Raw genomic sequence first — 22,156 nt, 5'->3', positions numbered from 1 at the left:
TCAGTGGCCCCAAATCTGGACCAGCTGCATGAGCCTTGGTTTAAATAGGATGGGAGAGGAGGGGGGAAGCAAGCTGTGAGCACATAAAACAGCTTAAAAATGAGGCTTTCGTTGGCTTCTCAGCTCCTCAGCAGTGCCGCTTCATGCTGATCCCCCCAGCTCAGCCCCTCTCTTGCCGTGTCCCCTCTCCCCCGCCTCCCCAAGGCTGCCAGCCCGAGGCGCGGGTGCGCTGCGGTGCCCTCGCCAGCAGAGCCGGGCCGCAGACGCAGACCTCTCGCCCTGGGACACCCTCCGAGCGGCCAGGATGGAGCCGGCACCTCTCCCCCTCCTTCCGCTAATTCCTGCACAAGTCAGAGCCTGCATGGCAGCGCCCCGGGGAAACCCACCTCTCCTGGAGCTGGGAGCGGGAGAACAACCACAATCCGGAGGCTGAGCCAGCCTTGCGCGCTCCCTCTGGATTCAGCGCGGCGCTGCCAGTGCTCGGTGGCTCCGTGCTCGTGCCGCAGAGCCCGCTATGCAACCAGGCAAAGGCAAAGCCCGGCGGAGGCACCGGGGCTGGCGGCACGACATCTGCACTGCGGGGCCTGTCTGGGGCGGAGGACGGAGCTGGTAAGGAGCTGACGGCGCAGAAAGCGGGGCACCTGCTCGGGTTTACTGCTGCTTCCATGCGGCCCGAGCTGCCAGGCAGCGCCGCCGCGGAGCTCGGTTGCTTAGTGACTGCCCGAGCCCCGGCCCGCTTTTGGAAGCTGGTGATGGCCTGAGGGTGGGAGATGCTGTCACCCCCAGGTGCCGTGCTGGCCTGGGCTGCCCCGACCTCCCCGACACCTGCACCGCTGGAGAAATCCTCCTCCTCCTCCACCACCACTGCTCCCCAGGGGCTGCAGCTGGGGCAGTGGGCGGCTGGGGGGGCTGCCCTGCCCCTCGGTCCTGCCCTGGTGACCTGCAGAGGGATTTGGAGGCACGGGAAAAACCTTTCAGAAATTCTCAGTGAACTGGGACTTCGCAATCCCTTGTAATTCCCATGGGAAAAGGGCTTGCGGCAGCTCCCCGGGGACCGCAGCCTGTTCTCGCCACCTCCTCCCGCAGCAGGCGTCACAGCAGAGCCCCCAGACGCTCCCAGCCCAGGGCTCGCCGCTCGAGGCCATCCAGGAGCAGGCAGTAGCCGCACACCCAGTAACACCCATGGGTCTCCTTCCCCGAGGGTCCCCGGGCTCCCCCTGCACCCACACTGGCTCTCGGTGTTCCCAACAGCCTGGGCCAGGGGTAGCTTTGTCTGCCAGCGGCGTCTTCACCTCCACGGTTCCAAAATCAACCTTGAATGGCCAGTGTGGACCACAAAGGGTCTTGGGAAGAAAGCGGGAGGAGCAGTGGCTGCTGGCTGGGGTAGCGAGCAGAGTACGAGCTGGGAGCAAGCTCAGCTCTGTGCCTGGAGATGCCCACAGCCAAATTACATCTGGAAATGGCACCGGGAAATGCAGGCTTGAAGCTGGGGTCGGTTCAGAGAGGGCCCCTCCATGGAGAGCGCTGGGAAGGAGGCTGGGACAGCGCTGGGACGCGCCAGGCTGAGCTGCTCTCATCCCCCGCGGGCACGAGGAGAAGGGACGGGCCGGCTGAGACCTTAGCTTGAAGGTAACGGCAGCGGTGGCAACGGAGAGGGCAGAGACGCTCCACAAAAAAACCTCCAACACACCGTAGGAAAAAAAAAAAGGTTTTATTATCACTGTTATCAACATTTTCATTAGCTTAACACTGAATTGTAAATCACTCAATCATTACATATTGTCTGAATAAAACCTACAGACAGGAAAAAAGTACAGCAGAATCCTCTCCCGCCTACAGCCGAGCGGCCGGCGTCCCGCCGGCGCTGCCGGGATGGCGTCCCCCCTTCCACCCAAGGCAGCCCAGGCACCTCGCGACTCGCCGCGGCGGCAAGCAGGCTGCCCGGCTCCGCTGCGCTGCGTTCCCTCTGGCTCCACGGAGCTTACATCTCACTGGATGATGTTAAAAACCTCCAAAAAGTTTTGGAGAGGGTTACAGAGGCCAAAAAGAGCAGATCGGCTGCCCCCACTCCTATGGAAAGGCAAGAGGAGAGGTAGCAACCGTGTAGTGCCCCTGCAAAGCTGTCGGTTTTCGTGGAGCGATTAATGAAGTAAAAAGGTTTAACCCCGTGAAAGCAGATTTCCCTACCGTGGCCAGGCCCCTGGGCAGCGGGGGTCCGAGGCAGAGCGCCGGCGCGCTGGTGCTGGGGAGGTGGGAGCGCGGATGGGCTGGGGGTGGTGGCTCCGTCCCCGAGCAGAGGCCAGCTCTGCAGCACCGCCCCGGGGCTCCCCGCGGGCAGCGTGGGATGGCAGCTTCAGTGCAAAGAGATGCTGCGGGCAGCCTCGGTCCCCTCGGGTTGGAATAAGGCCTCGTATCGAGAGGGAAGGGAGAACCCACGTAGGGAGCAGCGGGCGCAGGGGAAAGCGAAGGGAACCTGGAGGAAAGCTCCCGGGGAGCTCCCCTTCTGCCTGGCCAGCAGAGAGGCAGCTCCCTCCCTGTCCCCGCCGCCTCCTGCACGGCCCATCACGCCTGCCCGGGCTGCGGAGCCCCCGCCGAAGACCCCTAGCTCCTACCGAGGAGGGAAAGGAAGGACCCGCCGTGGTCCGAATTCCAGATTGCCACAAACCGTGGGCAGGACCCCGGCATCGCAGGCGGGGGGCAGGCCACGGCAGCGCTGCGCGAGGGGCAGCCGGGAGCAGCCTGCGGCTCGCAGGAGGAAGGCAAGCCCAGCGCGGCGGGGCGGGGGGAACGTGCCACGGGTGCTCCAAACCTCGCTCTTCCTTGCTCCGAACAAAGCCAAAACCAGCTCCGGGTCGAGGAGATGGAATCACCAAAGCAGAGACCAGTGAGCAGCACTGGGAAAGGAGCAACAGCCCCAAAGAAAAAACTGCTGCAGGATTTTAAGTTCCAGGCTGGTGTTGAGTGGGATCTGGAGCCCCGGTGGGCAGCTATCCCAACCTAGCAACTACAAAAACCTAGCCCCTGGAAAGCCTGGGGGCATGGCTTCAGCAGAAGGCGCGCCTCGATTCCTCCCTCGGGTTGCTTCTGCCCCCGTCAGCGCCCAGCGAGCCGAGCTCGCCGCTGCCCGCGCGCTGCGCGTGCCCACGCCGTCCCTCTGCGAGACAAAGCCCCTTCCGTCCCGCGCGAGGGGCTCTCAAGCCCACGTGCAGTGTAAATGCAAAGGCTGTCTACTGACCCGGCAGAGCGGGGTTTAGCAATATAGCTTTGGTTGCCATTTTAGCTACTGGAAAGTCACGAAGGGAAAATCGTTAGGTCGTAGCCTCTGTTTGCTGGTGCTCTGTAAAGGGCTGGTGCTGGCTCCTTCTCGGTTTCAGCTGCTAAAGTGCAAAGAACCAAATGCTACAAGAAACTCCCCGGTTCCTCTCCTCCACCAGGACGAGAGCAGCTACTGCAGGGAAGGGAGGGCAGAAGGGTGTCCGCACCCCGAGGAGAGCCGGAGGGTCCCCAGGAGCGAGCCTGATGCTGCTGCCGGGGGCGAGCGGCCGGGGCTAGGGATGGACGCGCGGCTGCTTGGTCACTGGGACGCTGGCCACCGAGCAGAGAGGAGGCTGGCAGTGTGAGTTTAAGACTTGTTGGCCACATTTTGAGCATACCTAATCACTTGCAAACTCCCCGGGGCGTTACCCCGTTCACAGACGCGCGCTGGAAAGCCAGGCAGGCCGTCAGATGCACGCGGGGCGCAGCGGGAGCGCAGCTCCGCGTCTCTGCCATGCCGGGTGTCACGAAACGCCCCACGGGCTTGGCTGCTGGGTCTTGCGTGGGCAAAGGGCTCGTACAAAGGAATGAGACACTGACTGCGCAACCAGCCAACCCCCACCGAGGGGTTCCACCTCCCGAAGGGCATTTTCCAAAGCGATACTGGGCGCTGTGCACCTGTATACATCGGTACAGACACACACACACCCTGGCGGGCGTGCCCTGGGGTAAGCGTGAAAAGGCTTTCGCTGATCATCCTCCTTTCTAAACGTTCGGCTCAAATTTGGTAGCTACAATTTCATTTTAGATGCTCGCTCCAGGTCTCAATATGCCCCGGACTTCTCTACTGATGGCACTTTGCATTTACACGGCTCTTTTTCTTCTCAAAGCATTTCACAAAAAACCGCGAAGGATTTCACCATCTGGCGGGGCTCCCGGCCTCACTGGGCCAGCGACCGGCTGCCGGCACGGCCAGCGGACTGGCCATCCTGAGGACAACATGAAGATTTGTCCTAAGGGAAATGCTGTGAGAGATCCACAGGCAATGAATTGGGATGCTGATTTGAAGCCGTTTTATTTTATGCACCGCATCAATGACAGAGCTGACCTAAAATCCAATCTCCTGATCCTGCCGCTTTGGAAAAATCTTTAGATGAGCCCAGCATTATCGAACTTGTGGAGAAGGGCACAGAACAGCCTGTTCCCGTTCGACACGTTAGTCCCCCGTGCTCCCCTGCGAAGGTGCAATCTCTGCCTTGGGTGGAATTTTCTAACGGAAAGGACAAACACCGGCTACGGAACGGACAAAATAACCCACAAAGCCTTTAAAGAAGAGCAGCTCAATCTGCTGCTCCGAAAAACCCCTCCCTTTAGCTTGCCCCCGGTATCTGGAGGGAAACAGGCAGCTGTCAGGCAGAACTCGTGCGGCCCCAGAGCGCAAAGGCTTTTTTGCTTTATCAGGGCTACGGTGGCAGTGGGAACCATTCTCATTGAGTTACAAATACTGGATAGCCTAAGAAAAACAGGGAGATTGAAACAGTCATGAAGTTTATATTGAAACTACTTTTTACCTCTGCAGTATGAAGTCACCTACGGCTGTTTCATTCTTCACCTAAGAGAGATTTCACGTCGATGGGCACATACACTCACAGAGAAGCCTAAGGATGAATATATCTCCCAAGGCAACAGCCCGGTCTTCGTTCCTCCCAACCAAAGTTAATATGGATCTTTTCCAAAAGTGATGTCACTGAGATTGAAGACGATTATAAACTGTATCAACAATATGTACTACAGCCTGCGAGTCACAATCTGTGCACACCAAATGGAATATATTATTGCTTGTTAGCCTATTAGACTTTCTTTATAAAAAGATCTTTATACAGAGTACAGGATTATGACAAAACTAGCTAAGTAGTTCTCATCTTGAAAATACAACATCAATTCTTTCAACAAAGGCTTGAATAATAGCTGAGAGTTAATGAACGTTAACAAATATTTACTAATAATTTTATGGCCAGTTTGAACAGAATTTCTTATACTCTTTTCTGGTGTTTATTTACATATGCCTCTTTTCTTTTGGAAAAAAGTTGATAAAATATAACAAGGAACATAGAAATCAAAAGAATGAGTAAACTTCATACCAAGAACATTAAACATTCTTGAAAACACTAAATTATGTTATCTGTTAAAAAACATACATCATTTTGTCTTTAAAGAAAAATATTTTTCCTGTTTTAAAATATTACCAACAGCATGTAATAAACTAACTTAAAATGAGCTTCATAAAAAAGTTGTCTTGCTGTCTAAACGTTACTAAACATGCTTAGGTTGAGATTCTGTTAACTGCCTCAACATCTTAAAAATAGCTCCTTTACAGGAGCTTGTGATATTCATACTCCAGAAGACCTGCGAATTTAGAACAGTACATCGATAAAAGGATCCGGTAGCTAGAAACACTAAATATATATTTTCATTCAAAGCAAATAATTCTGCAACGTCCTTTGAAACCCACGGCCAAGAAGCGGGGCTGGACTGGGCCGAAGGGCGAGGTGACGGGGCCCTTCCCCTGCCCGCGGGCCCGTGCGCGGCGCGGGAGGGACGCTCCAGCCCGCCCAGGCGGCTTGGGCTGCAGGCCGAGGGCCCTCCGACCCACCTGCAGAGCGAAGACCTCCTGCGGGCTCTGCGGCATCCCAGCTGGGGATGGGGCACAGGGAAAGCACCTCCAGGAGACTTGGAAAAGATCGCGGTTGTCGCCTGAACGAACCGGGGCTAACCACGGGCACGGCCGCTTTTTGCTCAGAGCACAAAGAGGACGAAGCCGCGCGCAAGGCACGGTGTCAGCGCTCTGCTCTCCCCGGGTGCAGGGGATTCCCACTGGGGAGAGATCATTCTGCTCTCAGGGATGCTCTCAGCACCAGGATTTCTTTGTTTTCCACAGTAATAGTAATGCAGGGAACACTTAGGGACCGGCTCTCCATTTTTTTGGGCAAGCACTGCTCCCGTAACTACTAAAATGCAGTATTTCATGCACAAGGAACAGGGGCAGGTATTTCTCTCTCCTCAGTCTCATCCCTCATCATTGCACTCAGACCAAAAATACTATGAAGCTTTTTTTTTTTTTTAAAGTCTCCTACTCTTCCTCTCTCCCCCCCTCCCTGACTCTCACCAACAGGTAAACTCAGACACAGGGAAACACTCGGTCAGGACTTGCAAAGGGGACCAAAGCTCAGTTTTCAGCTGCTCATCACTCCGGCAAACCGCTGCTTTTTACACAACCACACTGGTAATCCCAACTGTCGTATCACATCGCCTCAGACACAAACCGGCAAGTCAAATTTTGGGGGGAAAAAAAGGTTAGGCTTTATAAAAATAAGCTATTCCAAGCCTGAGACTTGCCTTAGATGCTATACTGGGAGTCTTTAAATTGACGGATAACCAGAAGACTTCTTTTTTAATTATAATACACCACGGTCAGTGCAGGAATCATGGGCATGAGTGAAGCAAGAATTTAGACTGTAGGGTGCCGTGCAACTCTCCTGGCCCCGCTCTGGGCCCGCGGGCGCTCTCGGAAGGCTCCTGGGCCTCTGCTTGACGAAGGACGATCGCCCGCGCTTGCCAGTTCGTGTGACTTCGCTGTGCGTGGCAGCCAGGGGTTGCGAGGTTGGCTTACTGGGGAGAACAGGACTTGGAAGCGAGCAGAAACAAAAGCAAGAACCACTGGACTACAATCAGTCACGTAAAAAATGCAGAAGAAAACAGGACGGAGCAGACTGTTAAAACTGCCTCCAAATTTCAGAATCTGAGACGTTAACAAAAATAACACAAGTAGAAGTGTAACTTTTTTCTTTTTACCCCGACAGTGACCTTTTAGCATGATTAAAAACACACGGAAGATAGTCCTCAGTGTTAAGTAGTCCTGTTGTAACTAAACTGATCATCATTGAGCTTGCAGAGCTTTTGGAGGGGCAGGATAGAGAGACACGTCGCATTTGCCAGGCATACAGGCACGGAGCTTTTCAACAGACAGTCATTAAACAAAGTTTCCTAGGTGAACATTTTTGGCATATATAGCCTCCTACTCCTCATTAAAGACTGCAAAAACGTTGCATTCCTCTTATCGGACACAGGAAAACCATGATTAACAAGCTATTACTGGTAGATAATGTCCAAACTAAGTACCAATATAAAGGTTTCGGCGTAACTTAAGACAGCAGCCCTGTGACTCAGCTGCCAGGTCTGGCGTGTACCTGGAGCTCCCCGCGGTCCTTGGAAAGACATAGTTATTAAAAGATCCAGTGCTACAAACCACTAAATCTACCTAATCTATTCTAGTTCATACACGTATTGTACAATATTGCCTAGTACTCACTACATACCAAGAGGAAAAGATGCTGACTTGAATTACAGTAAATGTGCTTTTTTTAAAAAATAAAAATAAGAGAGAGAGCCACAACATAGTTTGACCAGCATGCAACAAACTTTCTTCAGCTAATATATAGAAATTGTCTAATACGATTAGAAAAAATAATTACTGAGAGGCCAGAGACGTATTTGATCAAGGAAATTAAGAGATTTATCTGAAATGTTGAGGCTTTTGCCACTGAAGACTCAAAAAACTATTCATTCTATGTTCCTTCTCTTCCTCCCATCTCCTTTATATCATTTTTTACAGAGGTTATTGTAAGGCCTATTATTCTTGCATCTATCCTGTACTTTATCTCAACATAATTTAAAATGCCATAGACAAGCTAGGACCAAAAGCAACTGCTTTTACCATCCACTCAGCACTCATGCTCGTATTCTAACAAAGCTGAGGTCCACATGCAGAAATAAATGTCCGGTACGCCTCTACGACAGGTCGGGAATCTGCTCGTTCCTAAACGTGACGTGGGACCTTCGCTTTTAAATCACGCAGTAAGACATCTCCAAAAGCTTATTTGGAGACAGCAGTCATCAAATCCTCATTAAGAATCAGGACAAAACCTAGCCGAAACAGGTCAATCAACAGAAAATTCTCTGTGATTCTGGATAAGAAGTTTGGAACTGCCTGAAGGACCTAGCGCACCTCCTCCAGCACGCGACGCGGCTGACTCCAGCCGCCGTGGCTCGGCAGCTCAGAGAACGTGCTGTACTGCCTTCATCTACAAAACTCGTTTACAGTTAGCGTTGCACTTTAATTAACAAAATATACATGCTGTGACCACTGCGTCTTCCGACTCCTCACCCACTCCCTCTCCATACTTTGGGGGTTGCACCTCCTCTCGCAGGACGTTTGACGACGTTTGTCTACTACCGAGACCGCCTAAAGCACCCTTCTCTCCACAAGGAAGGTTACGTGCTCTCCAGCCCCTTCTTGGCAGATGACAAACTGAGGTTTCCTTCTTCTGCACCCCCAGAAACCTCAATCTCCTCTTCCGTGGCAGAATAAAACAGTCCTGTTTCAGGTCAGTCCACAGCACACCGGGAAGGGCAGCATCTCCAGCAGATATGTACCAGGACAAAGGAGACGGAAGAGGAGCAGGAGATAGAAGACATCGTGACCGAAGGATGCACAGCAACAAGTAAGGGAGTCAGTAAATTGCAGAACGTTGTATCTGACAATACAAAACATATCCCAAGCTGCAAGTCTGATGTTCAGCTCCCACTTCTAGTGGTTTTTTTTCTGAGCAAAATTGCAGTTAATTAGCCTGCTAAACTCGAACTCGGTTCAAACTGTCTGGTCTAAGTAGGCGCTACTTATTCTCCCACCAAGTACGCTTCATCAGCAGTGTTAGACAAGTAATGCGGTAAAGACACTTGCTGGTAATTTGGCACAGTTTGAAAACACAGCGACGACAGCGTAACATTTAACGTGACTCAGTGATGGGGAACTGATTCTAAAGAAAGAGTTGCAGGTTCCTTTCTTTTTCTTCCTTTCAAGAAGAAAGACCTTCTAAAAAACCTAATGCTTCCTCTGAAACTTTCTGCTCCTGCTCGTTTTAGGTCAGATATCGGCCTCTGAATTTTTCAGGTACTTTCTCGTGAAAGAATCCGTATTAGGAATTTCTAAGATGCACAGTTAAGAAAAAAATACCTTCCTTATTCCCCCCAAATGCTTTCAAATGCTGCAACTTTCCAGGGTTAATACTGATCTGAAACAAGGGTCCAAGAATGACAGCGAGAGAAGGGAAACAAGAGGTGTATGTCTAATTTGACAACTAGGACTCATGCCCCACGGCACCTCCTCCGCGGACGGAGAGGGCACAGCGCCCTCCCCCTCGTCTTCTGTCTAAGGTCACTGGTTTATCCTCCTCTTCCAGCTCCACGAGAACTGATTGAACATGCATTGCGCTTGAGGTCAGAGTTCCAGCAAACAAAACCTTGACAGCATGTTTAAAAAACAAAAGCAGTTCCCCCTTCCTTACTCCCTAAGACCTGTCACAGCAGGGTCCCACTGTGCTCTCCAGGGAAAGCTGGGAGGACTGACGCAGGAGCGGGCCTGTAGTGGGATCTACCATCGAGGAGGTTGGGAAGAGCTTGTACCAGCCGATCGCTAAAGTCGACAAATCCAGTTCTTCCAGGAGGACCCTGGCGACTCCCATGAAGTGCTTGCGCTCCATGCGTCCGTAGTTTCCCCAGACTATCACCTTAGGAACAAGAGGGGGGAGCACAGTTAATCCTCCGACTTGCACACGTGCTTAGGAAGCACGCGTCTGATCAATCCCTCTTTCTACTCATCCAGCTTCCCGGGGCTTTACTACAGCCCGAGAAGAGCGGAAAGGTTTACGCTACCAACAGGTGATGTGAAGCTCCGGCTGATTTTACATTTTTTTTTTTTAAGGACAGTTTTACAAATGCTAACGCTATCAGACTTCCCCCCCACACACACACAGAAAAGAGGTGAATGCACGTGTGGATGAGACACCACTCTGCTGTTGTACCTGCTGGGCAGGGCCAGCGTGTGCACAAAGCACCCCTGGAGCTGCAGCTCCAACACCTGCACGTAAAACCTGGTCCTGGCCCAGTAACGGGCCCTGGACACGAGAAAATGTGGCCTGTGGGAAAAGGGCAGGAAGGGCTCCTGATCTGGAAAAATACACCGACAAAAAAAAGGCGGGCAATAGCTTGGGTCAAGAGCCAACAGTTTGAGGAGAAGAGCACGTCTTAACTTGTGCATTCGGAGCTCGTGACGCAGGGCAGATGGTGACGACGGCTACTCACCTGGAGAAAGGGCAGGAGCCGAGCGCTGGCAAGCGGGGCCGGTGACGTAAGGGGCACACATGGAGTGGCATGCAGGGGAAGCAGAACAGACTGCCGAGAAAGGCTTGCAGGCGCAGAGGAAGGTCTAATGAAAGAGAGCTGGCAGACAAGCAGGGAAAGCTGAATCACACGACACGATGGAGACCAGTGGGTGGAATGACAGATGCAGTGAGGGTCACGGGCTTAGGCATGCTGGAGGTCTGCCCGCGACCAAGCGGCCCTATGTGGCTCAAGACAAAGGTGACGACTGACTCCAGAGCGAGTCCGTGTTCTGAAGAGGAGAGGATGAGTACGATGGGTTATGATGGTGACTAGTGACCTCTGGCTAATCCTGGCAGCTTCTTTCCCTAGGCTCCGAATAACCAGAACATTACAATTTTCTGTAAAATGAGGTAGGAGAGACAACGGATGTCAATTAAAAGACAAAAATTAACACTCTAGGTCAGCCTGAGACGGAGCAAGCCACTGCAGAAAGCTGGTTTGGTAGCACGGCCGCTGGCAGAGAGCCAAGCTCCTATTTTATTCTCTCGGAACAAGTGCCTTTCCTGGCAGCAAGGCAGCAGGTAAGGAAACCAAAGCAAGGCGAGAGCAGACCAGGCTCCCACCCCATTTCAGTCAAAAATGTGCCGTCTCGTTGCAACAGGGGGAAAACGCTTCTCATCAAGGTAAATGAGGAGGAGTTCACTCATGAGAAGGATCCAGCAGGGTCGCTGGCAATTCATATGCCGGTGGAGGTAAGCAATAGAAACTCACGGATTAATTACATCTGTATTACCATGGATTTTAGCCAGGCTTTATTGGATGGAAATGACTTAGGTATGAATTAAGAATGCAAATCACTCTCTGCTCTAGAAACGTAGGTGCAGAACTGAAAATATGAGTATGGCAGAAAATGTACGGCAGTAAAAGAGGTAGGAAAAGGTAGGATATGCGACTGGGTGATGGCCAAAGCAGAGTGCTCTGAATACACAGGAACACAGAAGACAACCTATGCTGCAAGACTGGTTAGCATCTCTAGGTACTACCTATCTCCTAACAGGGTGGGGAAAAAACAATTAAAAAAAATAAAAATCAACCTTTTCCTGGTAGGCACTCACGTTACCTGGCAGGGTGTCAAATAATAATCAGCTTGAGTATGAAAAAAAGGTTTTCTTTTCCATTTGTTATGTTCAGATCGAGTGCCTTTGGTTCAACAAAACCACTGGCTTTTTCTCATCTATGATAATTATCCAGATCCCTTGCCAGACTTAATACCTTCCAGCAGAGGTGGAAGAGAGAGATGGGCAGACCTCAGTCTTGCTCGTCTTACCTGTAATACTTTGCCCTGGGGGCTCTCAGCAAACAGTAACACCTGATTGTACAAAGGGTCTAATGATTTGCGAGCCACTTTTGTCTTCTTTTTCGCAATGCACACGCCATTCTCTAGCAGGTAAGCTTTGATGTAAGCAGCTGGAAAAAATAAACATGGTCAAATATGAAAAAATCTTCATGCTCACTCGAGAAAAGACAGAGTGCCATGTCTCAGGTATTTCTAAAGAAGGCATTTACAGCAGTGAAAAGATTTGCTCAACCAGCCTTTTTTTCAATACCGCATACAGACTGCTTATTCCTGCAGAAGCCAAGCGGAATTAAAATTTTTCCTATTCGCAAGCATCGCAGGAGGCTGGGGCTCAGTGAATTACTTTAGGAGGTCAAAGCATACTACCTGGCAGTGTTTTGGAGCCGGGTTTTGGTGTCAGTCCTCGAGCCTGAATGATATCCACTTCTAGCTGCCCATTTCGCTCTTGCAAGCCAATTTCCACATCCCCTAAACCAAAATGTCAAAATAGAAGGCTTTCAAAACAATACATCTGTGGGCTACTAAAATGCTAAAAAAAACCCCAACCTTCATGTCACGCCTGCTACGAGCTGTAACAACCGGTAGGCCCCGAGTGCCTGATCTCCTCCTGCGTTACTCCGGAGCAGCTCTGCAGTGATTCAAGCCCACATTTTCAAAAGCAATCTCTAATGTCAGCCCTCTAATGTGGCTTTGGTGACTCAGTCTCGTACTCCCCGGTGGCAGGTAGCCTCCCATCTCTCCCAAACTGAAGCACCTAGAATTGCAGGCTGCTTTGGAAAATGCAATTATGGTGGACCATAAGAAAATCTTTACAGAGCCTGGTGGGCCTTAGAGAGCAAGAAAAACACGAAGATACACAGGATGCAGTTTCAGGATTGGAGCTGTGTTTTACTTAGTCTATGCCTTTCAGATCTGACAGAGGAAAGCATCAAGCTGGTGCTCTCCTACAAACGCCGCATTCGCAGCAATCAGCAAAACCTTGCAGCCAAGCTTACTTGATTTAACAGGGAAACGGAGCGGGGGAGTGGTAGATCAGCAGATGCTGGACACATTATTAGGTGGCTTGTAGGAGCTGTCTCTTCAAGATTAAATTAAGGCCACCTAACATCTTTGTGTTCCTTACCCATCGAGGTGGTGGCCAAGGTCTGACGCCCAACAAATTGCGCAGGGCCCATGCTGCCCAGGAAGTCACTAAACTGCCCAGCAGATGCCAGATGGACGCCACTGAAATTCAAGCTGCAAAAGAAATTGATTTTGGCAAGTGGTTAATTTGCATTTTAAAGCAACCCAGTAACTAAAGAACCAGATTTAATATATCTTTGAAATTAATGACATCTACAGAAGCCTTTTTCCCTTGCAAAACTCACTGATTTCCAGGCAGTTTAGATACATGGAATCCATTTAAAATCCCTTTCCTTGTACAAAAAAAAAAAAAAACTGTAATAGTGGTAGTGACTAGTTGGTTAATACTTATCTATCTATAACTAATTGTCTGTAAGGGAAAATCTCTGCCCTCTCGGGTTCATATGCAGCCGGTCAATTCTTCTAGGCAGCATTACAATCTAAGCAGCTCCCTGGCGTGTCTTGCCGGCTCTCTCTTGTCAGCCGGCCCTTCCCAATCCTCATTTCGGGGGAGGAAATAATGCATCTAGAGCAGCAGTTATAAGTGAGACGAGGGGTGCTGGCATCAGTCCCCTCGGGACTCAATTCCCTGTTTACTTCTCACGCACGCACAGAGCAATGGATCTCCTTTTTGACCAGAGGACCCCGTTTCCTACTGCTCAACGCCAGAAGCACCCATCGCATCCACCGTGTGGTTTTCATACCTGCTTCCACGACGGGGCCCGAAGCGCTCATGAAGAGGGCCTCAACACCGGTGCAAGGCCAAAGGGACAACACCCTCAAACACCAGCAACGCCTCTGCCGCAGTCGCTGCAGCGAAACAAGAACTGCTGGGGGGGACAGCCCCCAAATCTGTGCAGCAGGCACCCGAGGCTGCTCTACGGCACGGCCACAGGTGCTGGGCGCTGCACTGGCCACGGGTGAAGCAACGCAGAAGGGTCAAACCCTGCGCTACACTGACAGAAATCAAGGTTTACCCAGTTGTGCCCTGATTTACACGGCTGCATCACAGGTTGTGGGAAAACTTGCCTCACTTGCTGCGACTGGTTAAGGAGGAGGCTGGAGGCCACCAGACGACACCGACTTTTGTCCTACAGGCATCTGCCGAACCGAAACACGGCTGCTGAAACGCAGGCAGGAGCTGTGGGCCAGGGTACCCACGCTACCGCGCCGGGTTTGCACTCTGCCTCCGGGCAAGCTGCTGCACGCCCAAGTCAGGCACAATTACAAACCTCCTGCACTTTTCCAAACGTCCTTGGTGGGGGACAATACGCACAGCACGACACAGCTCCCTGCTGCCCCAAATGTCTTTCTCAGAAAGGATGGCGTGAGGAGGCTGCGTGTTGGTACAAGCACAGCCCGAGAGGAACCCTGCCTGCGGGGTGGGCTGGGGACCGCAGGCTCTCACGCAGCCTGAGTCAGCCACAAAGGTTCATTGATTCCCCCCTGCAAGCCAGCTACATTTAAAAGACATTAAAAAAAAGCAATTTTTTAAAACCCTATTCAGCCAAAAGAGTGGTAATTTCAGGTTGGGATTTCAGCTCCCATTAGCTATTTGCAGACCTGGTCTCAGCCCCAGGGGAATATTTATTTATTCCTACGAGGAAGCCAGCACGCACACCTCAGCATCTCGCCACGCACGGGACTGAAGAGGACGTGCCACCAGCACGCGTCCTCGGGAGGGGTTCGCGGGGTGGCTCAGCTCGCTGCAACGGGGGCTCCAAATTAAATGGCCAGACTTTTCCACGGAGCATCGCACCTCCCCTCTGCGCTGACCCGGCGCTTTGAGGCACCCGGTTATCGCTGCTACACAGGGAGCTGCCGAGCCTTCGGCACGGAGAAACCTGCCCTTGAGCTCTGTACAAATGTCACCTTTGTGAAAAGGGACGAGGGAGGAGGGTGCCTTGGCGTCCTGGAAGGGCTCTGCATGGGGTGGATCCTCCCCGGTTCGGTGTTTTTTCACCCTGCATCCACTGTTTGCACAAACGCTCCGGGTGATATTTTGGGATACAACAGAAACAGCAGGATTTAGAACTGGCATTCATTGCAGAGAAGGCTTAAGCCTTTTCTCGGTTTTCAGCGTCAGCGACACCTCGGATGCGCAAGGCGCGTCCCCAGTGCCACCGTCCACCCCGGGGGCAGAGGCAGGGCCGCGCTCTGCTCCCCGTGGGCGCGCAGCTCCGGCCCCATCGCCCAGCTGGCATCTGCCGGCCCCGACGGGGCCGACCTCTCCGGGGAGCAGCACCCCGCGCACAGGACCAGGGCGGAGACGCTGGAGGCGTAGCGAGGCTGCCAAGCACAGACTGTGCACAGACAGAGATCCCAGGGCTGGTAAATCTGCAGGGATGGGGACGTGTGATGGGGAAAGCAGGGGAAGGGGGAGCCCGGAGCCAGATGGGCTTTATCAAGCTCATGATTTGCCTATACAAGGAGGGAAGAAGTGAGTCCTGGCACACACGAGGACCAGCGAGACTCCTCCAGTCTGCTGGCTCAGGCATTTTGAGCTGCCCATAGAGAGTCAAAAAAGGATGAAAACTAGTGCTTAGAGAACCCAAAATAGTTCAAGAAAAAGGAGACCTGACAGAGAAAGACATAAGATTCAGCAGGAGATGAATGGACCATCAGCCAGGAGGCAAATGTTTTCTTTATTCTCTTCAACTCATGGAAGATAAATGGGCCGAGCTGGGGTCTCACTCCTGCCCCGGGGAGTATGTGACCTGAACGGGCATGTAAATAAAAAGCTGGCAAAACAGCCCACAGCCGTTCAGGGAAATGTTCACTGCTGTGCTCAAAACAGATGCTTGGGCTCATTAACAAGATGCCTGGGACCAGGACAGCGGAGGGGAAACCCAGGACTGAGCAAAGCCTAGCGCTGCGAGAGCCTGCAGCACACCCAGAACCAGGTCTCGGAGCGATCCCTCCCCGGGGTGAACTCCAGCCACGTTACTGCAGCGGGGACGCAAAGCTGGGAGAAGAAACTCCGCAGAAGCTCCGCTTGCTGCAGGACAGCAGAGAAGAGAGACCCCTCTGGCCCCTGAATACTCCAAATAATCCACGAAACCTGCCACAGGAACCGTTTCCCCTTTCCTGCTGGGGAGAGAACCGCATCAAAGGCTGATGCCAAGTATTTGCCTGCGCTTGAGATGTGCGCAGAGAGAAACCACCCGTGCTCTCACACCCCAGCTCACCCCTCCTTCGGGCAGCGCTGCTAGCAAAGGCTCTGCCCAGCAGCTGGGGCCGCTCAGGAGAAAATAAAAGCACCTGCTAACGGAGCAGCCGATGCCGCAGCCTGCACCAACGATATGGAGCAAAAGAGCAGGAGAGCGCAAAGAACAGCGTTAAAAAGCCCAAGAGCTCTTGGGCTAAAGGTGAACGAACGGCAAGTGGAAGTGTTTACAGCGAAGAAAGTGTTGCTGTTGTCTCCACCCAGAAGTCAGAGGGCTCGGGACGACCTCGAAACGATGACCGCTCCTCGGTGCGAGCTACAGCGGGAGGGCAGGACGCTGCTGCAGGGACGCAGGGCTGCGCCGCGAGCGCGGACCCTCGCGAGGAGAGCAGCGGGGCTGCTGCTTGAACTGCTGCTGCCGCTGCGTAGCACCCAGGCCGATCGCGAGAAGAACGGCAAAAGCCCACTTAAAAACCCAGGCCAAGGTCAAGACTCCAGCAGTTTGGATAACAGCCTCACTTAACAGCTTTACTAGCGCTATATGAAACTCAGTATTAGGTTAGACAGTTAATGTTCCCCATTGTTGTTATATTTGACTGGGAAGGAAAGACGGAGGGAATTAAATCTTTAATAGATTATGCCATTAGCTGGTGGGACTGGCCGCTACATTGCACGGAGGCTGACCTTTTGCAGTGCTGCTTTATTAGACGTTAGAAGCAGCAGCTCTAAATCAGGCTCCTTGGCTTTGACGGATTCCTGGACACATATTCGGGTATTGCCAGTAACCCTGGAATGGAAACAATTTCTGTCTGGAAAAATCATAAGCTACCTCCAAGAAAGCCATTGCTTCTCCCTTGAAAGGAGAGGGAAGGGGAAAATAAAACTGCAGAAATGTAGTATGGATGTGAATTAAAACCAGCAGGAACCATTTAGCTGCATTGGCTAAATGCAGGACGCTCAAACCCAGCTCAGTGAGCTCTGCTGTCAAGTGCTCGGAGAGAAGCTGGGATGCCGAGGTGAGGGGGCTGCGTACAGAGTGACTGCGAGATCGGTGGGACAGACCTTCCCCGTTCACTCACTTGCTTTTCCTGCGGCTGAAGCAGGGAGGAAAAGAGCTCCAGGGACCACTGTGACTTCTTTCAGGTCTTTAAACGCAGCCCCGGTGCTCCGAAGAGCCCTCCCCTGCCACTCTGCCGCACGCTCAGCAGACTCCTCCTGCCCGACCTCTGAAGAAACGGAGCCGTTTCTCACCTGCCCTGGCTTCAGCCACCAGCTCTCCAGCTGGACCACCGCACGCGGGATGTGCCGACAGGGACGCGTGCTCCCGAAGGGATCCGCCGCAGGTGACGGTGGCGGCTCCGCCTGGGGTGACAGCCAGCAGATGGGTGTCCCGGGCACCGGAGCGGCCCTGGAAAGCCCTTCCCCTCCCATCGCCAAACATGCCGCTCCCTTAAGGGGAGAAATCGCTACAACCTGGCTATCACCAATACAAGATGTCTTTTTTTTATTGCAATCTAAAAAGAAGTGCTAAAAATAGCTGGAGGAATAAAGCGGGAGCATTTTGCAGCTGACTTGCAAATCGCAACTGCCATAAGCAGCGGTGCCCGGGGGGCCGGGGCTGCGGCAGGCAGGACCATCGCCCGCACCATCGCCCGCTGACAAACAGCCACCCAGAGGAGATTAACAGGTGACACGTGTCGGCCTTTATAGCTAAAAGCACAAATCCTCCACCCAGCAAGGGCAGCGCAGCCTTCTGAACAGGAGAGAGACATTAACTCTCTCTTCTCCAGCCCTCTGCTTTCACGGATCGTGATTCACGGGCTCTGCTTTGCACAGCTAAATGAGAATGGTTTTAATGAAGTTAAAGATTATGGGGTTTGCTGTGGAATTGGTTTTAAGTTGAACGTGACTCTGTTATTGACCTGAAGGCACAGAGAGCACACAGGGAGGACGGTGACACCTCTGGGGTGTCAAGGACAAATGAAGGACGTTTTGCTGGAGGCTCCGCAGAACGTAGCCCTCGGCTGTCGGTATGGAAGCAGAGCAGGGGCAGCAGCAGGACGACTCTGGAGGCTACTGATCCCGGGGTCTCTGAGCCCACCAACGCGAAGGAGCATCAGCAGAAACCTGCACGAACGTTAATTTTCTTTGCACAGGTACCAGTTCCACCCCAAGGCTCAGCACAGGCCGCAAACCCCATTTCAGATGCATGGATAAAATGCCCATTTCTAAGCCCAAGCTGTCCCTGGCACAGCCGCCAGCTAGCGTGGGTGCCTCCCCGCCGCGCTGACGGCATCGCAGCGTGGACACCCGTCGTGGTAGCCGGCAACTAAGCACCATACAGCCGCTCACTCACTGCCCCCACCCCAGTGGGACGGGGGAGAGAATTGGAAGGGTGAAAGTCAGAAAACTCGTGGGTTGAGATAAGAACAGTTTAATAATTGAAGTAAAATGAAATAGAATAGTAGTAGTAGTAATAATAAAATAATAATACAATAATAAAATACAAAGCAAGTGATACACGACACAATTGCTCACCACCCGCCGACCGACGCCAAGCCCGTCCCCGAGCAGTGATCGCTGCCCCCCGGCCAACTCCCCCAGTTTCTATACTGGGCATGACGTCATACGGTATGGAATAGCCCTTGGGCCAGCCTGGGTAGGGTATGGCATAGCCCTGGGGCCAGTCTGGGCCAGCTGTCCTGGCTGTGCCCCCTCCCAGCTCCTTGTGCACAGGGAGAGCATGGAAAGCCGAAAAGTCCTTGACTGGTGTAAGCACGACTTAGCAACAACTAAACCATCCGTGTGGTATCAACGTTATTCTCATCCTAAATCCAAACCACAGCACTATACCAGCGACTAGGAAGAAAAAATCAGCTCTATCCCAGCTGAACCAGGACAACGCCCCTTGGGACAGCAGGGGACAACTGCTCCTGCTGCAGTCGGCTGGGCACCCACGAGAGGGAGACAAGACCACGCAGACACCGGCCTGCGAGGCCGCGGCGGCGGCAGAGCCCTGAGCCCAGCTCAGCACCCCCAGGCCGCCGAAGGCCGTGCCCCGTGCGATCCCCACGCAGAACACGTACCTAATTACCGCTCCCCGCTTCACGGAAAAGGTGACTGCATAAACAATTTATTTCTTTTGTGACACGCTTATGTGCAGGATAAAACTGTGTGTTCACGCAATCTTAGGAACCGTGTGCTCCAGCTGGGGCTGGGATTGCCTACATGTTCTTCTTTTTAAACACAACATTCATAATCCTGATTATTTAGGAAATCCGTGCAGCAGTCTCTGAAGACTGTGCTCCTGCGCTGCACGCCGTAGGTCAGGGCATATGAAATCTGTCCTCTGCAGCGTAATTGAAGAGTGGCTTAAAGGCTTTTTGCCAGCTGCTTGCTTCTCTGCTCTTTCAAGGTAGCAGCATTTCCTGACCTACCCATTGCAAAGACCTGCGCCCTTCCTCTCCCTACGCAAAGCACCATGCAGTTGGTTCCTTCAAGGCAAGGCTGCTGCTCTTCCCACATATTCGGATGGAGAACTAGCCTTTCAAAGTCTGCTTGTAAACGGATCAGGATTTGAACGCCTAGGTGGACAATGCCGATTTCAATACTAAATGGTATCAAGAAAATTCAGAGCACCCGTGCTGATCCCCCTCGTACCGCATGAGCGGCTCTGCGCAGCCTCTCCCGCACCCCCACCCGTCATTGACTGCACATTAGCATGCAGAGCATGTAACAGCACAGACACATTTAGGGAAAATGTATCATTAATTTCTTTTCCTGTCCATGCGGAGTTTGTCTGACCTCTTTTCTAAATCTATTTTTAAATTGCTTCTGGGACTCTGCATGCCAGGTATACCACCACGCTGCTGCAAGCGCCTGCAGAACCAGCTTGTCAAAACCTTGCAAAACTCGCAGGAAATATGGTAAGGCGGCATCTCCGCAGGTCACCCAGTCCACACCCAGGTCCCAAGGCCAGAGCAGCTTTATTTACATCAGTCGTGACAGCTGCTCGTCTAACCTGCTCTTAAAATCCCCCCTAGAGCATTCATTCCTGTGCTTTGCTTTACTTTTCCCTTCCAAGTCTTTTTCCAGTCCTTCCTCTTTGCACATCAGTCCTCAACACCATTTCTGAGTTTTCAGTTCCAAGCACAGAGCAGCATATTTCCTTTCTTTTGCCCTCGATACAGTACTTTGTAATTCTGTCTTACACGACTTTGGGACTGGTCTCAATTGTACCAACGTGTAACGGCCGCACACCGGCTGCTACGGCTGCGCGGAAGAAAGGCAGAGCGAGGCATTCATCTGCTCCCTTCGCAGGCGGGGTGCAACACCCTTTTCTTGAGGAGCTCTGTCAAGAAGAGGGGTATTCTGAGACGACTTTGTGTGTCCCCCGCCTCGGGCCAAAGCCCTTTTACTGCCTATTACCTAGCCCATCTTGGCTTCTGCAGAGCTGCGCTGCTGACTGCGGGGGGTTCAGCCAGGTGGGCTAGCAGTGAAGCCAGACAGCTTCAACGCAGCCAGCCCCTGGCACACCCAGAGAACCGCTGTTTGGAGAAGAGAGCATTTTGTCTTGTGCTTTTCATGGATTTATTCGCACTATCCACACAACCACCTATCTGCCATCAACTCAAGCCTTTAGAAGCAATGTGCTCTTAAGGAGGTGCTCCACTGCGTACATGGGACTTGTTTGGGCCCAGGGTTCAGAAATTATTGTTCTGTTCTTGTAAATATTTTCTAAAAGACTTTTATTTTTGTCCTCTTAGTGCACAGAGTTGCCATTAATAAGCAAGTTGCCTAAACACAGCCATGCAACTGAATGGTTTCACTTGCACAGCTGAACTAACAAATTTGCTGTACGTCTACATCTAATGCATAGCTAAGTTCTCCAGCTCTGTCTTTAAAAAACCAGGGACAGCAACACATACTTCCTTCAGCCAGAAAAAAGCGGCAGCGGGGGGAAGTCTCCTCTGAGACTGATAACATATTTGACAGTTATTTTATTCAAGCATAAAAAAAACCCCATCAGAACTCCAATTGCAGGGAGCAGGAACGTACTGTGTAACAACCGCACTCATCCATATTGCATGTTAAGGTCTTTTAAATCGCATCTTGCACACAGAAGCCAAGTAGATATCTATCAGCTAAGGAGGAAGGCAGAACTGGTTAATTTAACGTCCGCTGCCCCTATCTTTAAAATATTCATGGCGCACGTGAGGAATTATTAATGCAATACGCATCTGACTGCATTGTCAGGGGACTGGGCACGCAGCCCCTTACCCTGTCAAAGTCAACGTGAACGCTGCAGGAGCCTTCGCTTTGCCTGGAAAGGTTTTCTGTGAGCATCTGTCCCTGCAGGACCCGAACCCAACCTAACCCCACCGGCCACACAGCTCTCCTCCGCCGGGCAACGTCCCCGTCTCTGCCTCTCAACAAGCCCCGCTTCTCTCCTGGCCACTCCGCTTTCTGTAACATTTTTAGCGCTGTGACGTGCCGTCTTATGTGCTGTAACACACTGTACTCCGCTCGTGTATCCGATTCCTTCTGCTGTATGAATTCTGCCACCTAAACGGAGCTATAAAAACGATGCAGTCAATTATGTACAAAGACCTCCCCCATTCCCTTCCCCACCTTACCAGGCTAGCTCCATTTTTAGCAATCGCAAGTCATCTCAGACGCACTGAATAAAAGATAGCTACCTGCCTTCCGAGAGCAATTCTGCCTGTTCCCAAGAGGTTGCTGAAGGTGGGATTCACTGTATTTACTGTTGTAGCTGCAGCTCTCAAGGTCGCATCCTCGCTGAGCCGGGCTGGTCAAGCCTCACAGCACAAAAAGACGTGCCGGGGCTGAACAGGCTGACTGATTTCTTGGCATCTTGCAGAAACAATCTCCATGCCTTTCCCGGTTTCCATCTTGAGAGGCCTTGATTTCTTACAGCCTGAACTGTATTAACAACACATTTCGTTACATTTTTTAAAAGGACTTGGATAAAAGGAGAGCCCTAAAGATAATTTGCTATAAAAAAGTCTCGAAGT

The 22,156-nt window shown here is 52.0% G+C and overlaps 1 protein-coding gene across 1 annotated transcript in view; it reads right to left on the bottom strand.

Annotated features, from left to right (window-relative positions):
• Window positions 1-9,662: 9,662 nt before the first annotated feature.
• The window catches only part of RIMS4 (regulating synaptic membrane exocytosis 4), a gene marked incomplete at both ends in the record, with an annotated part of 52,344 nt that continues 39,850 nt past the window's right edge, over window positions 9,663-22,156 (bottom strand). Inside the window, 4 exons of the mRNA XM_082325641.1 lie at window positions 9,663-9,881; window positions 11,804-11,943; window positions 12,200-12,301; window positions 12,957-13,069. Coding sequence (XP_082181767.1) covers window positions 9,663-9,881; window positions 11,804-11,943; window positions 12,200-12,301; window positions 12,957-13,069 — 574 coding nt within the window. The remainder of the gene's footprint in view (window positions 9,882-11,803; window positions 11,944-12,199; window positions 12,302-12,956; window positions 13,070-22,156) is intronic.

The sequence above is a fragment of the Platalea leucorodia genome (genome assembly GCF_965183815.1).
Source record: "Platalea leucorodia genome assembly, chromosome: 13".
Taxonomy (NCBI): domain Eukaryota; kingdom Metazoa; phylum Chordata; class Aves; order Pelecaniformes; family Threskiornithidae; genus Platalea; species Platalea leucorodia.
This window is presented reverse-complemented; position numbering and strand designations above follow the sequence as displayed.